The 27,868-nt window shown below is 36.0% G+C and overlaps 1 protein-coding gene across 1 annotated transcript in view; it reads right to left on the reverse strand.

Annotated features, from left to right (window-relative positions):
• ADAM32 (ADAM metallopeptidase domain 32) overlaps positions 1–27,868 on the reverse strand; it is a 146,992-nt gene that overhangs the window by 82,271 nt on the left and 36,853 nt on the right. The window contains exons 7-11 of the mRNA XM_060136298.1: positions 26,800–26,977; positions 18,222–18,290; positions 14,920–14,991; positions 14,320–14,486; positions 8,932–9,013 (exon numbers count right to left, since the gene is read on the reverse strand). Of these exons, the coding sequence (XP_059992281.1) occupies positions 8,932–9,013; positions 14,320–14,486; positions 14,920–14,991; positions 18,222–18,290; positions 26,800–26,977 (568 nt within the window). The remainder of the gene's footprint in view (positions 1–8,931; positions 9,014–14,319; positions 14,487–14,919; positions 14,992–18,221; positions 18,291–26,799; positions 26,978–27,868) is intronic.

The raw sequence follows: 27,868 nt of genomic DNA on the forward strand, positions 1-27,868 counted from the left end.
TGCTTTTAAGATAATTCTTAAATAACTGTCCTAACTATATAAAAGAGCTATTTTTACATTAGATTTTTGGCTATATGGACCATGATCTTCCATTCACCTAATTTCTTAGGACAGCTCTCATGTTCATTCAGGAGAGTCCACATGATACTCCACCCCTCAGCTCACAAAGTGGCCACATAACCAAATTCCTCAGTTGTAAGTACACTATCTGCTTCCTGCCAAGATTTTCAATGACACAGTAACTAGCATCAGGAGAAACCACGGAAAACAGACCCTCAGGAAAGCATTCTTGTGATTAGGCTGTCACATATTTAATGAGTGCATAAATATCTTCCTTGCCAAGGAGAAATGGGACACTGGTAATTCATGATATGCAATGACATCATAATTTCTCAAATTTTGCCAAATGTGGCATAAGTTAAGGTGTAGGTAGAGGCCAAGTTGTGAGGAACATCAAGGCACTTCACTGTTATAAAGACAAGCTATAATAAATATTTTGGGGTCAACTGGCTTCTTATGGCAGTACTAGAGGAAGCACATTATGAAAAGCAGAAAGGAAAAACTGTAAATGAACAACTGATAATGCAAATAGGCAATCAGAAAGCCTCTGCAGCAGCACTGTAGTGACTATCACCTCCTGCACTTGTTGGTTTGATACAGCTGAGGACCAAACTCAGGGCCTAGCTATAAGTACTGTAGGGTTCCAGCTCCAATTTAACTATCAAACCTACCAGGTTTGGTGTGGAAGGGGTCAGAATCTGAAACTTGGGGTGGGAACAACTGGAGTGACATGAACAAATATCCCTGGACGTCCCTTGCCTGTAGAGTAAGCCTCCCTCTAAACAATGAAAGAGGGCTTCACTGGTGGAGCAGTGGTTAAGAATCCACCTACCAATGCAGGGGACATGGGTTCAAGCCACAGTCCGGGAAAACCCCACATGCCGTGAAGCAACTAAGCCTGTGCACTACAACTACTGAGCCTGAGCTCTAGAGCCCGTGAGCCACAGCTACTGAAGCCTACGTGCCACAACTGCTGAAGCCCGCGTGCCTATAGCCCGTGCTCCACAATGAGAAGCCCATGCACCACAACGAAGAGTAGCCCCCACTCGCCGCAACTAGAGAAAGCCCATGCATAGTAACAAAGACCCAACGCAGCCAAAAATAAATTAATTAATTTAAAAAAAACAATGAAAGAGCCCCTACATTTAAAAAAATGACACTTAATGACAATACCTGGGACATTTGTCTCATCACCCCTCATTGTCTCCAGGTCCATAGTAAGAATTAAATTGCAACAGGAGTGATATCACCAAGATGGCAACATAGGTCTTTCCCAACTTCACTCCCCCTCACAAGAAGAACAACTAGCAACTACTCATGGACGTCACTGAGAAAATTCTAGAACATGGAGGTGAGGCTGAAGCAGCCCCTGTACCAGAGACCAAGACAGACCTCATTAGAAGGTTAGGAGGAGCAGATATACACTGAATGCATTGCCCCTCCCCAAGACTGGTGCAGCACCACACCGAGAGGTCTTCCCAGAGCCTACGGTCCCTCAAGTGGAAAAAGAGCCTAGAGTGGACATCCAGATCCCCTAGTATTGTGGATCACTTCTGGGAGCCCCTACTCTGATCTTACCTCATAAGAATCACAAAGGATGAGTGAGATTTGACCCCTGGGAATCTGATCATGACAGAGAAGGCAGGAAGGGCTTGCAGCAATCACTGCTTGCATCTTGGCAGGCCGAGTTCCCATCTATAGCACCTGTAGGTGCCAACTAGCAGCTGTGCTCATCTGCAGAGCCAGGACAGTGGAACAGTATGACAAGGGAAGTCAATGAGGTATGGGAATGCCTGATTTGAGTCCTCAGATGAAAAGCTTTGCCAGCCCTGGAACCTGGTCCACTACCCACCTCCACCCAGTCAGGGGAGTTGTTCATAGCCCTGCCTAATGCCTAGTATAGCTCCCGGCTCCCCCTGACCAGAAGCCTGGTCAGAACACCTGGTAGCTGCATAGTGCAGCAACACTTGAGCAGAGAGTATGGCAGGCAGAACTGATTGTTCACAGAGCAAAGCCTGTGGCACTGTTTGGCCAGGAAACCTGGAGTGCCAGTTAGATTGAGTCAAGACCACAAACAAAGAGCTAAGCTGGTTTTCCCACTACACCTGGACAAGGACACAAATTCATAGCCCTTCCCACTGCTACATATAGCCTTCAGAAAGCCCAACCAACGAATCTAGCCAGAGCACACAGGAAGCTGTGCTGCCCATCCAACAACCCTGCTTACAGTGGCACTTGAACAGAGAGCACAGCCCATGGTTTTCCCCATCTTCAGAGCAAAACCCAGTGGCCCCATGTGTCCAAGGAATTAAGGGCACAGTCTGCTTAATGTGGGTCCACAAACAATGAGCCATGCAGGTCATGTGCTCCCTGTCAGGGCACGGAAGCTAATTCACCTCCCAGCTACTGCTGAGTAAAGTTCCCTGTCCTGACCTTCTAGGAAGCCTGACCAGTGAATCTAAACAACCGCAGAGTATATCCTACTGCCTCTCTTGGGCAGGGAACCTCACTATCAGTCCTATCCAACAGTTAATAGCCAGTGGTACCCCCTCCCCTGACCTCAGAGGTTGGGCAGTGGCCTTGCCCAAAAATAGATCCTGCCTGTCCAAGGACATGTCCAGAAACCTAAACTGAGCTGACTAGTGAAGAACTGTCTCTGCCAAAGTGAGCCTGTAAAGTCTGGAAGAGGAGACCAATAACTCAAATGCACAGGTACCAAAGTGAGGAATGAAGGAGCAAGAAAAATCAGGTGGATGTGACACCATCAAATCAAACTAAAAATGCTGCAAAATAACTAACCCAAAATAAATGGAGATCTATGAAGTGTCAGAGAAATAATTTAGAATAATCTCCTTAAAGAAGTTTAATGAATTACAAGAACACACAGATGACCAAATGAAAGTAGTAAAACAATGAATGAACAAAATACGTTCAACAAAGGAACAGAAACCATTAAAAAGAGATATCCTAGAGCTGAAAAACACGACTGAAGCATTCAATAGAGAGCTTCAACAGTAGACTCAACCAGGCAAAATAAAGAATCAGTGATCTAGAAGGCAGGAATATTTTAAATTATCCAGTCAGAGGAGCAAAAATAAAAAAAGAATGAAAAAGAAAGCAAGCCTACAGGACTATGGGACAAACACACACACACACACACACACAGACACACACACCCCCCAATAACCATATCATGGGAATTCCAGAAGGAAAAGAAAAAGGGACAGAAAGTATATTTAAAGCAATAATGGCTGAAATTTTCCAAAAACTGGGAAAGAAATGGACATCCAAGTATATGAGGCACAAAGGACCCCAAATAGGTTGAACTTGAATAGGGCTACACCAGGACACATTACAATTAAAGTGTCAAAAGTAAAGACAAAGAAAGAATTTTGAAAGAAGAGAGGAAAAAAAAACCAAGTTACATACAAGGGAACCCCCATAAGACTATCAGCAGGTTTCTCAACAGAAATATTTCAGGTGAGGAAAGAATGGGATTATATATTCAAAATACTGAAAGAAAAAAACCTGTCAACCAAGAATTCTATGCCCAGCAAAACTGTGCTTCAGAAATGAAGAAGAGACCATGATTCCCAAACGAATAAAAGCTGAGGGGGCTTCCCTGGTGGCGCAGTGGTTGAGAGTCCGCCTGCCGATGCAGGGGACACGGGTTTGTGCCCCGGTCCGGGAAGATCCCACATGCCGCAGAGCGGCTGGGCCCGTGAGCCATGGCTGCCGAGCCTGCGCGTCTGGAGCCTGTGCTCCACAATGGGAGAGGCCACAACAGTGAGAGGCCCGTGTATCGGGAAAAAAAACAAAACACCAATGGCGTTTTTCACAGAGTTGGAACAAATACTTCTAAAATTTGTATGGAACCACAAAAGTCCCAGAACAGTCAAAGCAATCTTGATAAAGAACAAAGTTGAAGTTATCATGTTCCCTGATTTTTTGTACCTGTCTCCTCAAGCAAGGAAAATAAAAGTAACAATAAACAAATGGTACTACATCAAACTAAAAAGTTTTTGCATAGTGAAGAAAACCAACCACAAAATTAAAAGGTAAACTACTAAATAGGAGAAAATATTTGCAAACAATATATATAATAAGGGGTTAATATTCAAAATATACAAAGAACTCACACATCTCAACATCAAAAAAACCCCAAAAAACCTGATTTAAAAATGGGCAGAGGACGTGAATAGACATTTTCCGAAAGAAGACAAACAGATGGCCAACAGACACATGAAAAGATGCTCAAAACACTAATCATCACGGAAATTAAAATCAAAACCACAATGAGAAACCACCTCACACCTGTCAGAATGGCTGTCATCAGAAAGACAAAAACAAGTGGTGGCAATGATGTGGAGAAAAGGGAGCCCCTGTGCACTGTTGATGGGACTGTAAATTGGTGCAGCCACTATGGAAAACAGTATGGAGGTTCCTCTTAAAATTAAAAATTGGACTGCATATAATCCAACAATTTCACTTGTGGGTATTTTTCCAAAGAAAACAAAAACACTAATACTAAATGATATGTACCCCAATGTTCATTGCAGCATTATTTACCATAGCCATGATATGGAAACAACCTAAGTATCCATTGTTAGATGAGCGGATAAAGAAGATATGACATGTGTGTGTGTATACATATACATACATGCATATATATATATATATGCATGTATGTATATGTATACACACACACATACACACACAGTAGATTAATACTCAGCCAATAAAATCTTGCCATTTGCACCTACTGTATAGCACAGGGAACTCTGCTCAATATTATGTAACAACACAAATGGGAAAAGAATTTGAAAAAGAATAAATACATGCATATGTATAACTGAATCACTTTGCTGTAAACCTGAAACTAACACAACATTGTTAATCACCTATACACCAATATAAAATAAAAAGTCAAAAAACATAAAAAATAAATTTTAGGGCTTCCCTGGTGGCGCAGTGGTTGAGAGTCCACCTGCCGATGCAGGGGACGCAGGTTTGTGCCCCAGCCCAGGAAGATCCCACATGCCGCAGAGCGGCTAGGCCCATAAGCCATGGCCGCTGAGTCTGCACGGCCGGAGCCTGTGCTCCTCAATGGGAGAGGCCACAACAGTGAGAGCCCCACGTACTACAAATAAATAAATAAATAAAAATTTAAAAAATCTTGCCATTTGTTGTACAGATGAACCTGTTTACAAGACAGAAATAGAGACATAGTGAACAAATGTATGGACACCAAGGGGGGAAAGGGGGTGGGGGGGTGGGATGAACTGGGAGATTGGGACTGACATATATACACTAATATGTATAAAATAGGTAACTAATGAGAACTTGCTGTATAGCACAGGGAACTCTACTCAATGCTCTGTGGTGACCTAAATGGGAAGGAAATCCCAAAAAGAGAAGATATATGTATACATACAGCTGATTCACTTCACTGTACAGCAGAAACTAACAAGACATTGTAAAACAACTATACACCCCCCCAATAAAAATCTTGCCATTTGCAAAAACATGGAAGGTCTATCTGGAGAGTATTACACAGAGTGAAATAAGTCAGACAGAGAAAGACAAATATGTATGCTCTCACTTGTACTTGAAATCTAAAAACAAAACAAACAAACAAAAGAAAATGAAAACAAACTCAGGTAGTGAAGACAGATGGGTGGCCGCCAGAGGGGAGGGGGTAGGGTGGTGGTGAAATAGGTAAAGTGGATTAAGAAGTACAAACCTCCAGTTATAAAATAAATAAGCCATGGGGGTATAATATACAGCATATAAAATAAGGTCAATAATATTAACTTTGTATGGGGACAGACAATTACTAGACTTGTCATGACTTTTTGTAAGGTATGCAAATGTCAAATCACTGTGTAGTACACCTGAAACTAACATAATGTTGTACGTCAACTACATTTCAATTTACAAAAAGATCAAATGGAAATTGGAAGAGTTATGTATAGAGATGTTTATTAAATATTGTTCGTAATGGCAAAAATAGAAACAACCAAAATTCCCATGAAAATCATAAAGGATACAGTGTGGCATTAATATAATAAAGTATCAAGCACCAATGCAAAAAATTTACTAGGCACAAAGGATTTTGAGGACAGTGAAGCTACTCTCTATGACACTATAATGCTAGATATATGTCATTATATATTTGTCAAAACTCACACAATGTATACCACCAAAATGAACCTTAATGTAAGCTGTGAACTTTTGGTGGTTGTAATGTGTCAGTGTAGGTCCATCATCTGTAACAAATGCACCTCTCTGGTGTGGACGTTAACAGTGAGGGAGGTTATGTGTGGGGGTGGGCAGGGACTACATGGGATATCTCTGTACTTCCCTCTTAATTTTGCTATGAACCTAAAATTTCTCTTAAAAAACAAAGCCTTTTAAAAATTAACTGTAATTCCATTAAATCTCAAAATTTTAAGTGGAAACCAAAAAAAATCTATTTGCAGAATGATACAGCAGGATACAATTTATATTATGTTTAAAGCATAAAAAACAATTCTTGTTCAGAGACATATTCAATTGTGGTAAAAGTATAAGAGCTTTTAAACAAAGAAATATAAAGGTTTATAAAAATATAAGTACAAAAGCTTTGTAAAAGCATTATTCCTTGAATTCAACTCCTCTAATAATTCTATCCTACATCCTGCCTCACCCACTCATTCCTATGGTTCACACTCTAGACCCTGTCAACAGATTTTTATCAATAACTGCAAGCCCTCCGTCATCTCTGTGCATCCCACATCCTGACCACCTGCTGTCTCTCCTGATAACTCCACTAGCACCTCAACTACAACAATCTGCATACCCATCAGCACAACCAAACCATGTTCCTACATTTTCACTGTTCCTAACCTCCTTACTGACTTCTCTCCTCCTTTAAGCAGTTCAGATTCTCTTACAAACACCCTCAATTTCCTTGCCATCCTTTCACTTCATAATGAGTTGACAAAAACACAATACATCAATCTGCAGAATGCTGAAAGAGAAGGATGTTAGAACTAGGATTCTAAGCCTAGCCAAATTACCAATCAAATGTGGAGGGAAAGCAAAAGTGTTTTCATTAATAAAATAACAGTGTTTGCCACTTATATACACTGCGCCTAAAATTTTTTAAACTTGAGTTATTCCAGAAAAAGAGCAAAGAATTCCAAGAAAAGGAAGATGAAGTTTAATTTTCTGTGGCAGTTGGTTCCGCCCACAGAAGTAAAATAAGTTAGAAAAAAATGGACAAGACCTCTTTTGGCCATCAAAGCTTTACCAGAATAGCAACATATTTACTTCTTGATTCAGAGTTAATATCATTTTTATATTCATAATACCATAAAATATTTATTGATTTAACTTAAAAATCAACCTGTAGACAAAGCACAAAAGTTCTATAAAATAAATTATAAATTTTATAACTCTTAACAATGGATATGAGAAGTGTACTATTTTACATGTCTCATTTTTCATAGCAAATAATCAATGGACTTTGCATAAGGTAAAAAGAATTTTTTAAATAATTAATATAAATAAAAACATAAATACATTAAGATGGTAATATATTATGCAATAATATTTAATATATTATATATTGTGTATTATATTGTATAACATCTATAATATATAATTACATATATTATGTATATACATATAATATTTAAGAATGTGTTTAATATAGATTACTATTATAAGTATTAATAAAGTAATAAAAACGTCATAATATATATGACAAATAGAGTGGATTAAATATGTCAAAGATAATATTACCAATGTTGTCTAAAGTTTATTAATCAAAATAGGGGTCAAAGTATATATTTTTTAAATAAATAAACTTAACTACCAGAGAATTTAAATAGAAATTATAAATTCTTACAGGACTTCATGAAGGGGATAAAGAAGACAGTTTTGTTAACAAACTTTGCTTTGTATAGCTACAATTTAAACAATTTTACATATACATGCATGCATGCATAAATTCTGTAATAAAAATAATTGGAAGAGTATCAGAAATAAAAATATGTATGCAAAATCCCATTTTTGCAAAAACATATAATGGGGAGCCACAGTAACAGATAAAAACTCAAAGTACGAGATACATATTAATCAAAATGTTAACAGTGATTATTGCTTCATCTCTGGGAAGACGCCAGATTATATGTTTCCTTTTATGTTTCTATATGTTCTTTTAAAAATGGACATGCATAACATAAATTACTTTGTAATTTAAAAATACTATATAGTACTTAAACTTATTTTTAAAAAGGATCAATAGGTGGGGGAAAGGCTCAATGAATTACTTCTCTATCAGTGATGCATCTAATTACACCAATAATTTATTTAAATATAAAATATTTATCAGAACTATAAATATTTAAAATAGACATAAAAGTTTCTTTTAAATATTACGTAGAAAAATTTGAAACATTTTAACAGATTTTTATCATACATTTTGGTTCATCATTTGTTTTGATTTTGAAGTTAATTTATCTATAAGACTATTTTTCCAATTTTATACCTACAAGAAAAAAAATCTATTTTGGTTATAGAAATATCTTTACAGATAATTTTTCATAATACACTCTTCTATATAATAAGGGATACATGTGTATTTATTATATTTTTATTCCACTTTAACTTCCAAATAATTGCAATAAGACACTTGTACTTCAGAATACTATACTTCTACATACTTCAAAGTACTTCTACATACTTCAAAGTTCTAAGAGTGATGGAATATAAATGCAATCTCTAAATGTAGATATAAATGTGAAGTGTATAAAATATATGCTGTAATACTGGGTAATTTTTAAATGTATTTTTTTCAAATAATAAGATTAAATAATTACATACCAAAGCAATTCCTGCAGAATAACTGGTAACACACATCTTTCCAGGAAATGCTGCTCCCACATAATCTGGATAATCTCTATAGCTAAATAAATAAGTATATAATTATAGTTAATTTTGACAAACAATTCACATGTGATAACTCCTGCTAGTAATTTGTCTGTAGTTCATAAATTTCTAGTCTGAAGCAAATTGAAGTACAATCTTTCCGTATGTAGTTAACTGCTTCAAATTTGTAAAATAGTCTTCATTAAATGAGATTAAGCAATCTGGGTTCCTAAAACGTATCCAATGGATCCAAGTTATTGATGACTTTACTGTTCTTGTGACGTGTGGTTAGGGTTACTAAAGCCTTGATCAAACATTTCAATCAAAAGCATTTTGCTGAATTACAATGACAAATAGTTTTAATGTATGGATTAAAAGTTTTCACTCAAATGTAGAAAAGCTCACCATTTTCTCACTGGAATGATTTTATTGTTCTACAACTTACCATTATTTTTTTCTGCTTTCAGAAGAAGAGTCCGTATAAACTGCCATATAATAATAGCACTATTCTCATGGATTTACATAAACGATTCTATTTAATCCTCAAATCCAGCCAGTGAATTAGATACTATTTTTTCCCCACTGAACAAATCAAACATCAGATGGGAAGTACAAGTAACTTGCTCAGGGCAGCACAGGTAAGTGCTGCTGAAGGATATGAACTTGGACAGTTTGAATGCAGAGCCATACTCTCAACCACTAAGATATAGATGCTCCAAACATATTCTGCCATCTTTAGAGCCCCAGCCAAAACGAACATTCCAAGACGTGTGTAAAAAAGCTTGGTACGCAATTCTCAGTTTGAAATGCCTCCTCAGTCTCAACTGCACTGCACTTCACAATTGCACTGTCTCTCCACTGCTCCCTTATTCTGCCTCACTGATATTGCTTATACATAAGCACTTGTTTCCAAGTATTTGCCTTTAACACCCAACTTTGGCTTTACATTCCAATATGAAAGTATTGTTTACACTCTTTCTTCATTCAAGATAGTTCTCCCAATAGATAAGACTTTCCCCCTAACTCTATGCATACTCCTGATGAGCTGGATTCAATAATAGCTATTTTTTACTTAATACGGCCACCCAGTCTCCACATCAAATCAGTTATCAAGATTTACTGTTTTACTCCTTCAACTTTTCTTGTATCCCTCCCCTCCTCCAGAGGTTCAGCTCCAGTTATAACTATGAATTCCATACTCTTTGAAAAGAACTATTATTTAGTCCCATGTCTCTAGGCATATTGTTTCCATAACCTGGAATGCTTTCCACCTCCTTTCACTGAATTTAAACATTCCTGGGACTTCCTGGTGGTCCAGTGGTAAAGAATCTGCTTCCAATGCAGGGCATGAGGGTTCGATCCCTGGTTGGGGAACTAAGATCACACATGTCATGGGGCAAGTAAGTCAGCACACCACAACTAGAGAGAAGCCTGCACACTGCAACGAACATCCCAAGTGCTGCAACTAAGACCCGTCACAGCCAAAAATTTTTTAAAAATTAATTATATTAAGTAAAAACAATAAATATTTTTAAAAAATTCCTCAATCTGCCTTCTCACTTCTAATTTGATTAGCACGTCTTTAACTTGGCCCTTTTGTTATATGTTACTTTGAGTCTCTCTCTCACTCTTGCTCTTGCTCTCGCTCTCACTCTCATTGTTTCTTCTTCCTGTAAACTATAAACAAGTAGAGATAATGTACCAACATTAATCTTCTGGAGTGACATCAGCAAGATGGCAGAATAGGAGTTTTTTAGCCCTCATCTCTCCACAGAAACAACAATTTTGACAAACAACCACAGATGTGGCCCAAGACCCAAGGAAAGGCCCCATGCCACACTGGAGCAAAAAATCCAAGAAGAGACACATTGAAGAAGGTAAAAACTGTTTCACTTTACCCATGTCACCATTCCCCCAAGGCAGCACAGCTCAGTGCCAAAAGAGCTGCCTCCAGCCATGATTTCTCCCACAAGGGAAGGTGAGAGTATAGTGAATACTGCCAGCCATGCAAGATGATGCCAAAGAGGCCCACTTTTTAAACGTCCATTGAGAGATGAATGGATAAAGAAAATGTGATGTATATATACAGTGGAATATAATTCAGCCTCAAGAAAGAAGGAAATCCTGACATTTACAACATGGATAAACCTGAAGGACATTATGCTAAGTGAAATAAGCCAGACATAAAAAGGCAAGCACTGTATGATCACACTTACGTGTGGAATCTAAAATAATCCAACTCATAAAAGCAGCGAGTTGAATAGTGGTTGCCAGGGGTTGGGAGATGGAGGAAATGGGGAGATGGTCAAAGATACAAGGTTTCAGTTATGTAGGCTGAATAAGTCCTGGAGTTCTAATGTACAGCATGATGATTATAGTTAATAATACTGCATTGTATATGTGAAATTTGCTAGAGAAGATCTTAAGATTTCTCACCACACACCAAAGAATGTTAACTATGTAAGGTGGTGTATATGTTAATTAGCTTATGATTTCACAATGTATACATATATCAAATATCACATTGTACTCCTTAAATATGTATAATTTTTATTTGTCAATTACACCTCAATAAAGCTGTAAATGAATAAAACTAATAAAAGCAAATATAGGGAAACTGAGGCAGAGAGCATCAATTGCCCTAGGTGACAGGGCTGAAGTTAAATGCAGGCAGTTGGCCTCCAGAGTTTAAATTTGAATCACTATGCAATATTATCTCAATAAACATTTGTTGAATAAAGGACAGATTGTAAACGGTTAAAAAATTAAGCTTGCTATGTTCATTGTTCCTACTGTAGGGCCTAAACCAGATTATAAATTTCTGGAGTACAAATTTCTAGAGTACAAAGACCAGAAAATAATAGATAATTACTGTTATTTATCGTAATTTTATAGTATTTATTCTAGGACATTACTCATATGCAAAGTATGTTGATGCATTAAAATAACATCAAGGGATCAAGAAGGGGTATTATTCAAGTTCAAGGAGACTGACTGTACCATAATTTCTACATTTCTAATGGGATAAATGCTCTCACCAATTTCACTTATTACTGTATCAAACTTCAACATCCTATTAAAAGGATAATACATCATGTCAAAATTGAGATTTATTCTAGGAATGCAAGATGGTTCAAGATTAGGAAATATATCACTATAATTATTTCTATTGAATGCCAATAAGAGTATCTTATGTCATCCCTATAAAAGCTGAAAGATTATTTTTCGTTCTTTTTTTTAAGATTTTTTTGATGTGGACCATTTTTAAAGTCTTTATTGAATTCGTTAAAATATTGCTTCTGCTTTATGTTTTGGTGTTTTGGCCCTGAGGCATGTGGGATCTTAGCTCCCTGACCAGGGATCAAACCCACAACCCCTGCATTGGAAGGAGAAGTATTAATCACTGGACTGCCAGGGAAGTCCCTGAAAGATTATTTTTCAAATTGTTGGTATAGTATGAATCTATGAATATTGCCCTACTATTATTCAAATTCTAAAACATGCCTGTGCACACACACAGAGCCAAACCTACATTTTAGCCCCCAAAGCTAAAAAGTATTACGCAATGAGGTAACATTCCCTAAAGTAAAGAATAAAACAGACATGACCCATGTTACCATTATTACTACTACTAGTTTAAACTGTATTAAACTAGCCAAAGCAATAAGAACAGAGAAAGAAACTGAAAATATAAAATTAATAGCAAGAGATAAAACTACCTGTATTTGCAGATGGTATAATTATATGAGTGAAAAAACCAATGTAATAGACTTAAGAATGATTAAAAACAAAGAAATTTAGTAAGGCAATAGGATATAAAATCAATATGAAATTAAGGTAATCTTACAAACAAAACAATATATATTTAGCAGACAGAAGACACATTTACAACAGCAACCAGAAAGACAATATACCTAAGAAAAGTTATCAATAAATGTATAAAACCTATGAGAAATTAACTTCTGAATGACCAAAAACTGGAAAGACAAAATGTGAGATGTGAAGACTAAACAGTTCTCTATAGCTCAATTTATAAATTCAACAGTCTTAAAAAATAGGAGCTAGACAGGTTGATTCTAAAATTTCCATGGAAAATAAATTTAAAACTTCCCTCACACCCATGAAGTGGGAAGGCCTTTCTAATTATGACTCAAACTCTAGAAACCATCAAATAAAAACCTCATGAATCCTGCCTTAAAAATAAAAGTATTTTGTATGGCAGTTAAAAAATACACACACACAAGAAGCCAAGTCAAAAGACAAATTAAGAAAGAAAACTACTTCTCATCGCAAGGCAAAGAAATTTGTCTTTTTATCTATATCTGTGTTGAAATTGATATCTAAATGCATCTATCCCTATCTATCTAGATATCTAGCTATCTACCATCAGGCTCATGAAAAAGAAATGAAAATTAAAACTATACCAATATATCATTTCTCAGGTACCAAAGGTGAAGAAAAACTTGACCATACACTTTGGTGGCTAGACTGTGGGGAAACAGACCCTTCTCATACGTTATTGATAAGTGTGCAAAGCACTAAAATCAGTGCCAAAATCTGGTATTAGCTATCAAAATTAGAATTATACTACCTAGAAATATTACTCCTGGGAATCTGCCTTGTAGATACACATGCACATATATAAATGACACACATAAGGTTTTTTTCACTGTAAGATTTTTTAAAATAATAAAATATTGGAATCAAGCCAAGTACCAATTATTAAAGAACTAGTTAAATAAACTACACACAACTTTTAGACCCTATTATAAACTGGAAATATTGATATTATCATGCCAACTTAAAAATATGTATATGCAGATTTATTGAAAGACATGCTGATCATAATTGCTGGTAAATTTTATATGAATAAAATTGTAAGTATACAGTTATAATTGATTGTTTAGAAAACTAACATTTAAAAATAATGCAGAAAATTCAGTAGGATAAAATATTTTAACCTACTTTACCAAGGCTTTGATCAAAACTCATAACAAAGATATAAACTTCACAAGATAAATGCCATCTCTTTATGTAATGATTAAGATTATGGGCTCTGGAGTTACAAACTGTGGATTCAAAACCTAGACACACCATCAAGAGTCCTTAGTTGGTTTAACTTCCTGAAATATCAATCTCCTCAATAGTAAATGTTGATAAGCACAGAAATAAATTTTAGCAATCTGCTTTTATTGTCTGACAACCAGAAAGACAGCATGAGGTCTGACTGAGTGCATGATAATCAAAGTATGAATAGTCAGAAATGAACAACAATTCCCTAATTTAAGCTACATCAATATCACAAATCTTTGATTTCTAAGAAGACTGAAACATTATACTTACATGAATAGATACGCAATATCATGAGGTCTTAGGGTAAGATAAGACTTTTTCCATTCTAAAAATGCATGCAATAATTCATCTGCCTCACCAACAGTAGAGATCTTATTTTTATCTGACCACAATTCCAAAGATGACAGCACAATAGTAATTTTAAATGGCGTAAACATCTAAAAACAGAAGAGATAAATACATGAAAAAAATAATTTTTATGTTATTTTATAATAACCAAGAAATTAATTCAATCTTTTGACAAATCCACCCTCAATTTATATGGATAACTTTATTCAGAAATGCCACGTCAGCTGCGGAGCAACTCAGTCCATGCGCCACAACTACTGAAGCCTGCGCGCCTAGAGCCCATGCTCCGCAACAAGAGAAGCCACTGCAATGAGAAGCCCGCGCACCGCAACGAAGAGTAGCCCCCACTCACCACAACTAGAGAAAGCCCGCGCACAGCAACAAAGACCCAACGCAGCCAAAAATAAATAAATAAAATAAATAAATTTTTTAAAAAAAGAAATGCCATGTCAAGGCAATGCAAATTATAATTTCAAAACTAGTATGAATTTTCCTAACTAGTATGAAAAGGAAAATACTTACCGAATTTACAAGGCCAATAATTTCGATGACTTTATTTGTTACCATCATGCTATCAGAGCCCAGGTAATCATACTGAAAAACAGAATTAATTTAAAATTTAAATATCATTTGTTATGTAATATGTTTGAGATTTACTCTCCATCTACTCTCTCAGGTTGAGGCTGCTTTGGGGTTAGAACACTTCAAAATAAGACAGTAACAATTAAAATAGGAATATAAATTGGATCACTCACACATGCTAGTATGTAACATTGTATAGCCACTCTGAAAGATAGCTTGGCAACTTCTTTCAAAACAAATAATGGACCTAGAAGTTGCACTCCTGGACATTTATCCTAAAGAAGTAAAAACTGGTGCTCAGAAAAACCCATACATGAGTGGAAACAACTCCTAAGTCATTCAGTCGTTCAAAGATTAAACAAACTGTGGTACATTCATAACACGGAATACGATTCAGTAATAAAAAGTAACTGAACTGCTGATATATGAAACAGCCTGGGTAAACCTCATGAAAATTATGCTAAGTATAAACAAATCTCAAAAGGATACATACTATATGATAACATTTATGCAATATTCCTGAAATCACAGATGGAGAATAGATGAGTGATTACCAGAGGTCGAGAAGTGAGGAAGTGGGGAGAGATGTGTGTGACTCCAAAGGGATAACACAGAGAGTCTTGTGATGGTACTTGTTCAGTGTATTGGTCGTGGTGGTGGTAGTTATGAACGGCTACATATGTGATACTACCACATAAAACCACACACACATACATACACACAAATGAGTGTATATATAATGGCTGAAATCTGAATCAGCTCTGAAGAATGTGTCAATGTTAAATTCCTTATCTATAAAAAAACTCTCTAAAGTACATTATCCCTTGGATATTACACAGGACCCTCAAGTTAAACATATCCAAAACTACACTCATTATCCTCCCTCAAAAATATGCTCCCACTTAGATTTCTACTTCTTTAGTGAATGCTATTATCATTTATGACCTCCCACATTCATTATACTATATGTTCAGTGACAGCAAAACTTTTTCTGTTTTGTTCACTGCTCTATCCTCAATAAATAGAACAGTAACTGGCATCTAGGTGATGCTTAATATATTATTAAATGAATGAATAAATCAAGTCAATTTACAAGTTCTTCTAATTCACCCTCATTAGTAACATTTAAAATTGTCCTTTCCTGTCTATTCCTAACACTATTAATTTGTAAAACTTCACCTTGATTACTGGAATAGTCTCTTAAATGCTTTATCTTACTCCAATTTTTACACCAGCATTCCTGTCCCTATGCTATTGCAGAAATGATTCTAAATGTAAATATGAACACATCATTACCCTGCTTAAAATCTTTCATTGACTCTCTATTACCTTTAGGATAAAATCCAAATATCATGTCAATTCTTCAATTCATCTCTTTCCCTTTCCCTTCTTCAGCACTGTATATTAATCATACTAAACTTCTTAAAATGATCTGAAAAGAACAATCTCTCATATTTATGCACCCTTGCAAAGAAAGGTTTCGCACTGAGTCTTCCCTGGCCCCATCCTCCCCCCATTGCCCAAACCAACCAAGCCAGAACCCAGCCTGCAACCATCTCCTTTACCAGGTTCTCACACTCCAATTCCCCTGCCCTAATCATCCAAGGGCATGGTACCAAAAATTGTGAAACAACCTCTATTCTCCCGAACCCACTGCAATTTTTCAAGTTAGCCAATGCTAAACCTGTTTACCTTGTTTTGCTGTTCCCTCCCATAGAAATCACAATAAAGGCTCCTGCCGTGTTTTCCTATTGCTCCCTCTGTCTCCTGACCTACTGTGGTGCTTCTCCATGTGGCATGATGTGGTATGCCCTTTCCTCCTGGGAACTGTGAATAACAAACTAACTTTCCAATAGTAATCATCTCCTGATCTGTTGGCATCAGCATACCTCAATAATAATAAAACCTACATGTTAAAACACCTACTTACACGCTCTTACAACACCTCAGGTTACAGCTGTGTGTCTCCATGTCTTTCTCTATTAATGTACTGTGTTTTCATAGTACCATAATCTTCCCTCAATCTGGCACTGAATTCACTAGGCTACAACTGTGGATTTAAAATTTGTGAAGTGATTGAAGACATCACCATTCTTCTTTATATGCCCAATATCTAGTAACACAGATGTCATACTGGCTCAATGTTTGTTTTATTAAAGAATACATAAACATAAATATTTGTAAGAACATAAAAAAGAGATGTTTAATGAGCATTATATGGGTGACAAACCTGGCAATTTGGACAAGACGCTTTTAAAACAACTCTCAAAATTTGTAACGTAATCCTGAAACAAAATAATTTTCATAAACCCAAATATTCCCTGGAAATCTAGTCATCTTTACTAGAAATATCTCAACTTTCTCTTAAATGTTCCGTTTGCCCTTTTTCCTAATACTCTACTAAGTCAAGTATTTTAATATCTTTCTCCAAATATCTCCTGTCTCTGACCCTCAACTCTGGCTTCCTGACAAGCTCTACAATCCTATGAATAGAAAGGGAAATTCACATTCTCTGTAGTATTCCATAGATGTGACAATCAAATACTTATCTTCAAAACAAAACCTGGAAAGTATACTTTATCCCTGTTTTCTGAAATCTTTGAAATATAGGAGAAATAAAACCACACCCAACTGAGTACAAACTGAGTTACCACCTCAAGGGTCTGAAGTTCAGAGATCCTCAAATTGTTTATGGGAATAAGGAATCTAGAGGTGCCTTTAGACTAGACTCAATCAGACTTGAGTCAACAGACTCAAACAGTTGCACCATTAAAAACCACTAAAAAAATCTTGACATTTTAATGTAAGCAGTTATCATAAGTAGTTATACTATCATCATTGCTGTGCCAATAAATATCTTATAGGGAAAAAGATTCTCTAGACTACATGCTGCTCTTCAAGTACCCTAAAACAAGAATTAAAGCTTAGAGAATTTCACTTTAAAAAATCACTGTTAAAAATTTTTGTGGATTGAGAAAGGCCCTAAAGATGTGAAGTACCAGCAAAAAAAAAAAAAAATCATTTTGTTATGCAGGTTTGTTATGTAAAGATTTCAAATAAAACATTTCTGATAGAACTAATGTAATTTTGAATATTCGATTCTTCAAATAGAAGATGTCTTCACTGTTCTCTAGGAGTGACATGGAAGTAAGAAGATTGGAATCTTTAAGTTCCTTTCTAGTTAGGGATAATCATACATTCATATCAAATATTCAAAAGCAAAGAAAAAGCAAAACACATACCAAAACTTTGTCCACCACGATATGCATTTCTAGATAAAGAGGAATTAAATCTGGAACAGCTGATTCTGGCTAGAAAGAAAGAATAGCAGTATTTAAAAACTTTCACAAATTGTTTATTCTGAACTTTTAAAATATTTTTCCACCTTTACTGAGTCATAGTTGAAATATATATATATAGTTAAGCTATAAGACTTGATGCTTTGATATACATACACAATGTGAAATAACTGCCACATTCAAGCTAATTAACATATCCACTCTCACACAGTTACCATTTTCTTTTATCTTGTGTGTGTGTACTCCATAAGTTTTTTATGGAGTAGTTAGGGTGTTCTATATATAATATCATGTCATCTGCAAGTAGTGACAGTTTTACTTCTTCCTTTCAATTTGAATGCATGTCATTTCGTTTTATTACCCAATTACTGTGGTGAGAACTTCCAATTCTTTGTTGAATAAAAGTGGCGAAAGTAGGCATCCTTGACATGTTCCTGATCTTAGAGGAAATGCTTTCAGCTTTTCACCGTTGAGTACAATGTTAGCTGTGGGCATGCCATATATGGTCTTTATTATGTTGAAGTATGTTCCCTCTGTATCCACTTTGTTGAGTTTTTATTATACATGGATGCTGAATGTTTTCAAACGCTTTTTCTGCATCTATTTAGATGATCATGATTTTTATCCTTCATTTTGTTAATGTGGTATATCACATTGATTGATTTGCTGATGTTGAACCATTTTTTCATCCTTGCAATAAACCCCACTTCAGCATGGTGTATGATTCTTTTAATGTTTTTTTCCTTTTAATGTTGAATTTGGTTTGCTATTATCTTTTTAAAGATTTTTGCATCTATGTTCATCAGGGATATTAGCCAGTAATTTTCTTTTCTTTTCTTTTCTTTTTTGTGGTATCTTTGTCTGGGGTTTGGTATCAGGGTATGCTGGCCTTGTAAAATGAATTTGGAAGTGTTCCCCCTTCATCTATTCTTTGGAAAAGGAGTTTGAGGATTGGTATTAATTATTCTTTAAATGTTTGGTACAATTCACCAGTGAATTGTATAAGTCTGGTCTTGGACTTTTGTTTGTTAGCATATTTTTGACTACTGATTAAATGCGCTTACCAGTAATTGGTCTATTCAGATTATCTATTTCACCATAATTCAGTCTTTGTAGGTTAGGTGTTTCTAGAAATTTATCCATCTCTTCTGGGTTGCCTAATTTTTTTAAATTGAAGTATAGTTGATTGACAATGTTGTGTCACTTTTAGGTGTACAGCAAAGTGATTCATATATATATATATATTTAATATATATGACATATAATATATATGTATTCCTTTTCAGATTCTTTTCCCTTATAGGTTATTACAAAATATTGAGTATAGTTCCCTGTGCTATATAGTAGGTTCTTGTTGGTTATCTATTTCATATATTGTTGTGTATATATGTTAACCCCAAGCTCCCAAGTTTTCCCTCCCCAGGTTGCCTAATTTGTTAACATATAATTCTTCCTAGTAGTCTATATTTCTGTGGGATCAGTTGTAACATCTCCTTCATTTTTTATTTTATGATTTCTCTTTTTCTCTGGGTGAGCCTAGCTAAAGGTTTGTCAATTTTATTTTTTCAAAGAACCAGCTCTCAGCTGCACTGACCTTCTCTATTGTCCTTTTGGAATCTGTTTCATTTATTTCTGCCCTACATTTGTTATGTCCTCCCTTCTGCTAATCCTGGGTTTCATTTGTTCTTTTTCTAGTTCCTTGAGGTATAAAGTTAGGTTATTAGTGACTTTTCTTGTTTCTTGAGGTAGGCCATTTATCGCTAAGAACTTCCATCGTAGAACTACTTTTGCTGCATCCCACAAATTTTTGGTATATGCTATTTCCAATTTCTTTTGTCTCAAGGTATTTTTAAAAATTTCTCCTTTGATTTTTCTTTGGCCCATTTGTTGTTCAGTAGCATACTGTTTAAACTTCACATATTTGTGAATTATCCAGATTTCTTCACGTAAATAATTTCCAGTTTCATACCATTGTGGTCAGTAAACATGCTTCGTATGTTATCAATCCTCTTAAATTTATTAAGATTGTTTTGTGGCCTAACATGATCTCTCGTGGAAAATGTTCCATGAGAACTTCAGAAGAATGTGTATTCTGTTGCTTTTACATGGAGTATTCTGTATATATCTGTTAAGGTCATCATTCCAATGTGTCATTTAAGGCCAATGTTTCCTTATTGATTTTCTGTCTGGATGATCTATCCATTGATTTAAGTGGGATATTAAAATTCCCTACTATTATTATATTGCTGTCTATTTCTCCCTTTAGGTCAGTTAATATTTGCTTTATATATTTAGGTTATCCTATGTTGGGTACATAAATACTTACAAATATTATATCTTCTTGTTAAATTGACCCCTATATCATTATGTGACACCCATCCATGTCTCTTATTACAATCTTTTTTTTTTTTACACCTATTTTGTCTGATATAATTATAGCTACTCCAGCTTTCTTTTGGTTTCCATTAGCTTGGAAATCTTTTTCCATCACTTCACTCTCAGTCTCTGTGTGTCCTTATATCAAAAGTCTCTTGTATGTAGCATACAGATGGGTCTTATTTTTTTAATCCACATAGCCACTCTATGTCTGTTGACTGGAGAACTCAGTCAATTTACATTTAAAGTAATTACTGATAGGTAGAGAAATGAGAGAACTCAAATAAAATTTAAAAGTAATTATTGCCATTTTATTAATTGTTTACTGGCTGTTTGTTTCTTCTTCTCTTGCTCTCTTCCTTTGTGGTTTCATGACTTTCTTTAGTAATATATTACTTTCTTTTTATTGTTTGTGTATTTACTATAGGTTTTTGCTATTTGTAAGCCATGAAGCTTACAAATAACTTATATATGTCTATTGTAAGTTGACAACAACTTAAGTTTTTTGAAAAAGCTCAACATTTTTACTCCCTGCCACATTTTATGTTTTTTATGTCATATTTTATCTCTTTTATCTTGTGTATACCTTAACTAATTATTATAATCACAGTTATTACTATTTTTACTACTTTCGTCTTTTAACCTTCATAGTAGCTTTGTAACTGATTAATCCACTCCCTTTGCTATATATTTATCTTTCTGATGAGCGTTATTATTTCATGTTTTCTTGGAAAAATTTAATGTGAGTTCCAGTTCAAGACGGCAAAATATGAAGATCCTGAAATCAACTCCTCCCAAAGACCTATTGAGTCTACAACTACATACAGAACAATTTCCTCTTTTAAAAAACCTAAAGTCTGGCTGAGTGGTAACTATACATCAGGAAAATGAGAAGAAAAGCATGGTGAATCAGGTAGGATGTACTGAGACACACTCTTACCGTAAATGCCACCCTCAGTGCTATGACCCACAACCTGGAGAAAATTCTAAACCTGGAGCTTCTGTCTGAGGAGTGAAGGGTTTGAACCTCACATTGGGCACCACAACTTTTAGGACCTGCACCTGAGAGACAAGCCCCCAAAATATGGAACTTTGGAAACCAATGGGGCTTGAGTCCCCAGACTCACAAGATTGTGTCATTCTGGGAACCAGGTCAACAAGGGCCCAGGCACTTGGACTTACCTTCTGTAGGGCCCAGCTCAGAGGGAGCTAGTCATGCCCAGACTTAAAGTAAAGGAAATTCCCTTGCTTATATTAAGGTGTCAGCCTGAGAGGCAGGCATCTAATTAGCACACACATCCAGTGATGAAGACCTGCAGGTACCATCTTCGTGCTTTCCCTTGTCCATGCTCCAGAGCACTATATCTCCCAGAAGAGAGCTTTTACATGCATCCGGTGCACCGATCGTTGCAGCTGACTCCCTGGGGACATTACTTGACTGCCTGACTCTGGAAGCCAAAGGAGCTTGCATTCCTAACCCCATGGGATTGTAATAATCATAAAGGAGCTCATACCCCTGTTAGGCACTCCAATTTTTATGGCAGCTACCCAGGAATACCTCTACATCACCTGGCTCTGGCAGCCAGTGGGGCTTACACTTGTGGGTCCCATAGGACAGTAGCTAACAGAGAAAGAGTTCTTAAACAGCTACCAGGCCCCAGCCAGCAAGAGGCAAAAGATCCAAGACCTCAGTCTTTCTGTTACAGAGGGCTATTAGCTAATCATCATGGCTGCAGCCTGAGAGGCAGACTTCTAATTAAACACACATCTATGGGCTAAGTGTCATGCTTTCCAGACACCTCAGAGGGTGAGTGCTATCTTCAAGAACTCCCTCTGCTACCCTCCAGAGATCCAGTTTTTCCTGCAAGGGAATTTTACATGCAATTGATGCCCTAGTTCTTAAAACAAGTGCCCCAGTTTTTGCAGCTACCACCTAGGGAATGCTCCTTCAATGCCTGGCTCTGGTGGCTAGGGGGCTTGCATTTATGAGACCCACAGGACTTGAAGCAACTGAAGAGATGGTTCTTGGCAAGCTGCCACCTCAATACACAAGGTAAACGCTAACAACCATAAAAAGGGAAATAGACAGTAATACAATCATAGTAGGGGACTTTAACACCCCACTTTCATCAATGGACAGAGCGTCCAAAATGAAAATAAATAAGGAAACACAAACTTTAAATGATACACTAAACAAGATGGACTTAATTGATATTTATAGGACATTCTACCCAAAAACAACAGAATACACTTTCTTCTCAAGTGCTCAAGGAACATTTTCCACGATAGAACATATCTTGGGTCACAAATCAAGCTTTGGGAAATTTAAGAAAATTGAAATCATATCAACTATCTTTTCCAACCACAATGCTATAAGATGAGATATCAATTACAGGGAAAAATCTGTAAAAAATACAAACAGATGGAGGCGAAACAATACACTACTAAATAACCAAGAGATCACTGAAGAAATCAAAGAGGAAATCAAAAAATACCTAGAAACAAATGACAATGAAGACACGATGACCCAAAACCTATGGAATGCAGAAAAAGCAGTTCTAAGATGGAAGTTTACAGCAAAACAATCCTACCTCAAGAAACAAGAAACATCTCAAATAAACGACTTAACCTTACATCTAAATCAATTAGAGAACAAAGAACAAAAAAAACCCAAAGTTAGCAGAAGGAAAGAAATCATAAAGATCAGATCAGAAATAAATGAAAAAGAAATGAAGGAAACAAGAGTAAAGGTCAATAAAACTAAAAGCTGGTTCTTTGAGAATATAAATAAAATTGATAAACCACTGGCCAGACTCATCAAGAAAAAAAGAGAAAGACTCAAATCAATAGAACTAGAAATGAAAAAGGAGCAGTAAAAACTGACACTGCAGAAATACAAAGGATCATGAAGATTACTACAAGCAACTATATGCCGATAAAATGGACAACCTGGAAAAAATGGACAAATATTTAAAAAGCACAACCTTCTGAGACTGAACCAGGAAGAAATAGAAAATATAAACAGACCAATCACAAGCACTGAAATTGAGACTGTGATTAAAAATCTTCCAACAAACAAAAGCCCAGGACTAGATAGCTTCACAGGCGAATTCTATCAAACATTTAGAGAAGAGCTAACACCTATCCTTCTCAAACTCTTCCAAAATATAGCAGAGGGAGGAACACTCCCAAACTCATTCTATGAGGCCACCATCATCCTGATACCAAAACTAGATAAAGATGTCACAAAGAAAGAAAACTACAGGCTAATATCACTGATGAACATAGATGCAAAAATCCTCAACAAAATACTAGCAAACAGAATCCAACAGAACATTAAAAGGATCATACACCATGATCAAGTGGGGTTTATCCCAGGAATGCAAGGATACTTCAATATACACAAATCAATCAATGTGATAAACCATATTAACAAATTGAAGAAGTCAAACCATATAATCATCTCAATAGATGCAGAAAAAGCTTTCGACAAAATTCAACAGCAATTTATGATAAAAACCCTCCAGAAAGTAGGCAAACAGGGAACTTACCTCAACACGGTAAAGGCCATATGTGACAAACCCACAGCCAACATCGTTCTCAATGGTGAAAAATTGAAACCATTTCCTCTAAGATCAGGAAGAAGACAAGGTTGCCCACTCTCACCACTATTATTCAACATAGTTTTGGAAGTTTTAGCCACAGCAATCAGAGAAGAAAATGAAATAAAAGGAATCCAAGTTGGAAAAGAAGAAGTAAAGCTGTCACTGTTTGCAGATGACATGATACTATACGTAGAGAATCCTAAAGATGCTACCAGAAAACTACTAGAGCTGATCAATGAATTTGGTAATGTAGCAGGATACAAAATTAATGTACAGAATTCTCTTCCATTCCTATACACTGGTGATGAAAAATCTGAAAGAGAAATTAAGAAAACATTACCATTTAGCATTGCAACAAAAATAATCAAATATCTAGGAATAAACCTACCTAAGGAGACAAAAGACCTGTATGCAGAAAACTATAAGAGACTGTTGAAAGAAATTAAAGATGATACCAACAGATGGAGAGATATACCATGTTCTTGGATTGGAAGAATCAACACTGCAAAAATGACTATACTATACAAAGTAATCTACAGATTCAATGCAATCCCTGTCAAACTACCAATGGCATTTTTCACAGAACTAGAACTAAAAACTTCACAATTTGTATGGAAACACAAAAGACCCCGAATAGCCAAAGTAGTCTTGAGAAAGAAAAATGGAGATGGAGGAATCATGCTCCCTGACTTCAGACTATACTACAAAGCTATAGTAATCAAGATAGTATGGTACTGGCACAAAAACAGAAATACAGATCAATGGAACAGGATAGAAAGCCCAGAGATAAACCCACACACATATGGTCACCTTATTTTTGATAAAGGAGGCAAGAATATATAATGGAGAAAAGACAGCCCCTTCAATAAGTGGTGCTGGGGGCTTCCCTGGTGGCGCAATGGTTGAGAGTCCGCCTGCCAATGCAGGGGAAGTGGGTTCGTGCCCCGGTCCGGGAGGATCCCACATGCCATGGAGCGGCTGGGCCTGTGAGCCATGGCCACTGAGCCTGTGTGTCCAGAGCCTGTGCTCCACAACGGGAGAGGCCACAACAGTGAGAGGCCCATGTACCACAAAAAAAAAAAAAAAGTGTTGCTGGGAAAAATGGACAGCTCCAGGTAAAAGAATGACATTAGAACACTCTGTAACACCATACACAAAAATAAACTCAAAATTGATTAAAGACCGAAATGCAAGGCCAGACACTATAAAACTCTTAGAGGAAAACATAAGCAGAACACTCTATGACATAAATCACAGCAAGATCCTTTTTGACCCACCTCCTAGAGGAATGGAAATAAAAACAAAAATAAACAAATGGGACCTAATGAAACTTAAAAGCTTTTGCACAGCAAAGGAAACCTTAAACAAGATGAAAAGACAACCCTCAGAATGGGAGAAAATATTTGCAAATGAAGCAACTGACAAAGATTAATCTCTAAAATTTACCAGCAGCTCATGCAGCTCAATATCAAAAAACAAACAACCCAATCCAAAAATGGGCAGAAGACCTAAACAGACATTTCTCCAAAGAAGACATACAGATTGTCAACAAACACATGAAAGGATGCTCAACATCACTGATCATTAGAGAAACGCAAATCAAAACTACAATGAGGTATATCACCTAACACCAGTCAGAATGGCCATCATCAAAAAATCTACAAACAATAAATGCTGGAGAGGGTGTGGAGAAAAGGGAACCCTCTTGCACTGTTGGTGGGAGTGTAAATTGATACAGCCACTATGGAGAACACTATGGAGGTTCCTTTAAAAACTAAAAATAGAACTACCATACAACCCAGCAATCCCACTACTGGGCATATACCCTGAGAAAACCATAATTCAAAAAGACTCATGTACCACAATGTTCATTGCAGCTCTATTTACAACAGCCAGGACATGGAGGCAACCTAAGTGTCCATCAACAGATTACTGGATAAAGAAGATATGGCACATATATACAATGGAATATTACTCAGCCATAAGAAGAAACAAAACTGAGTTATTTGTAGTGAGGTGGATTGACCAAGAATCTGTCATACAGAGTGAAGTAAGTCAGAAAGAGAAAAACAAATACTGTATGCTAACACATATATATGGAATCTAAAGGAAAAAAAAAAGGTTCTGAAGAACCTAAGGGCAGGACAGGAATAAAGATGCAGACGTAGAGAATGGACTTGAGGACGTGGGGAGGGGAAAGGGTAAGCTGGGACAAAGTGAGAGAGTGGCATGGACATATATACACTCCCTAATGTAAAATAGATAGCTAGTGGGAAGCAGCCACATAGCACAGGGAGATCAGCTCGGTGCTTTGTGTCCACCTAGAGGGGTGGGATATGGAGTGTGGGAGGGAGACGCAAGAGGGAGGAGACATGGGGATATATGTATACGTATAGCTGATTCACTTTGTTATGCAGCAGAAACTACACACCATTGTAAAAAAATTATACTCCAATAAAGATGTTAAAAAATAAATTAAATTAATAAGTAAATAAAAGCAATAACTGCCTTGAAAGAGTAATAAAGCATACATAACTCACTTTTTCACTTATAAAAATATTATAGTCCATTGGGTTTTGTTCTGTGTCTTGGTTATTTTTAGTAAGAACTGCAAATTCATTGTTTTCATTTCCTAATTTATAAAGAAGATGCTGAAATTCAACTGCAGATTCCAGAGGCTCAATTCCATAAGAAAGATTTTCAAACTGCAATATTCCTCTGTAAAATTAAGGTTAAAAATTTAAGTGCTTTTAATTAATTCTATATCATAAAAATCCGACAGAACTCCTAAAAAAAGGAGGAGGAGGAGGAGAAGGAGGGGGAGGAGGAGAGTGAGAAGAAAGATACAGAATGTTTTTGAGCTCAGTATTTTGACCCACTCTTTATGTTTTGGAGATGACTCTGAAGAGATAAAAAAAGGTCTTCCCCAATCCAAAAAAGTAACTTTCCATTTAATTTACTTTATACTTATAAACGCAGCACAAATTATGTAATCAGTTGCTAGCAAGTACACAGCATTACTGTGATCAAGTCATTCTCCTGTCCCCAAAGTCAGTAATTTAATGAAAGCAATAGCAAATAGAAATCTGTATAAATTTCTTTCTGTTTTGCACTGCAATGATTACATTGCTTGCATAAAAAAAGGATACATAATCAGTAATTTTATTCATAAAAATAAAATTCAGCAGTAATTAGAAGGCATTTATGAATTTTGTTTATGTACCTAGTCTGAATAAGAAATTAAAAGCTAAATTTTAAAGAGTAAACAACTTTTATAAGTATTCTTCCTTGAATACAGGTAACAGTTCAAGTGACTACTCTCTAAAACCCAAATTTCAGAATTCCATGTAAAAAGCACTGAGTAAAATTCGTTTGTGGAAACAAGGCTCCTACACTACAAAATGAAGGTGAAGAATATCTTGACAGAATGGAAAACTCTCCAAGCACTAAAGAGGAAACCCTACAGTTCTTAGAGAGATTAAGATAGTGATATTACTAGAAAAATGAGTACCATAATACTTATTTGTTTATATAGAAGTGCTTCCTCTCTCTGAAGATGATTTCCCTTTGTGAAACAGCATGCTTTGTTTATTTATTTTTACATCTCCA

The sequence above is a fragment of the Lagenorhynchus albirostris genome, chromosome 21 (assembly GCF_949774975.1).
Source record: "Lagenorhynchus albirostris chromosome 21, mLagAlb1.1, whole genome shotgun sequence".
Classification (NCBI taxonomy): domain Eukaryota; kingdom Metazoa; phylum Chordata; class Mammalia; order Artiodactyla; family Delphinidae; genus Lagenorhynchus; species Lagenorhynchus albirostris.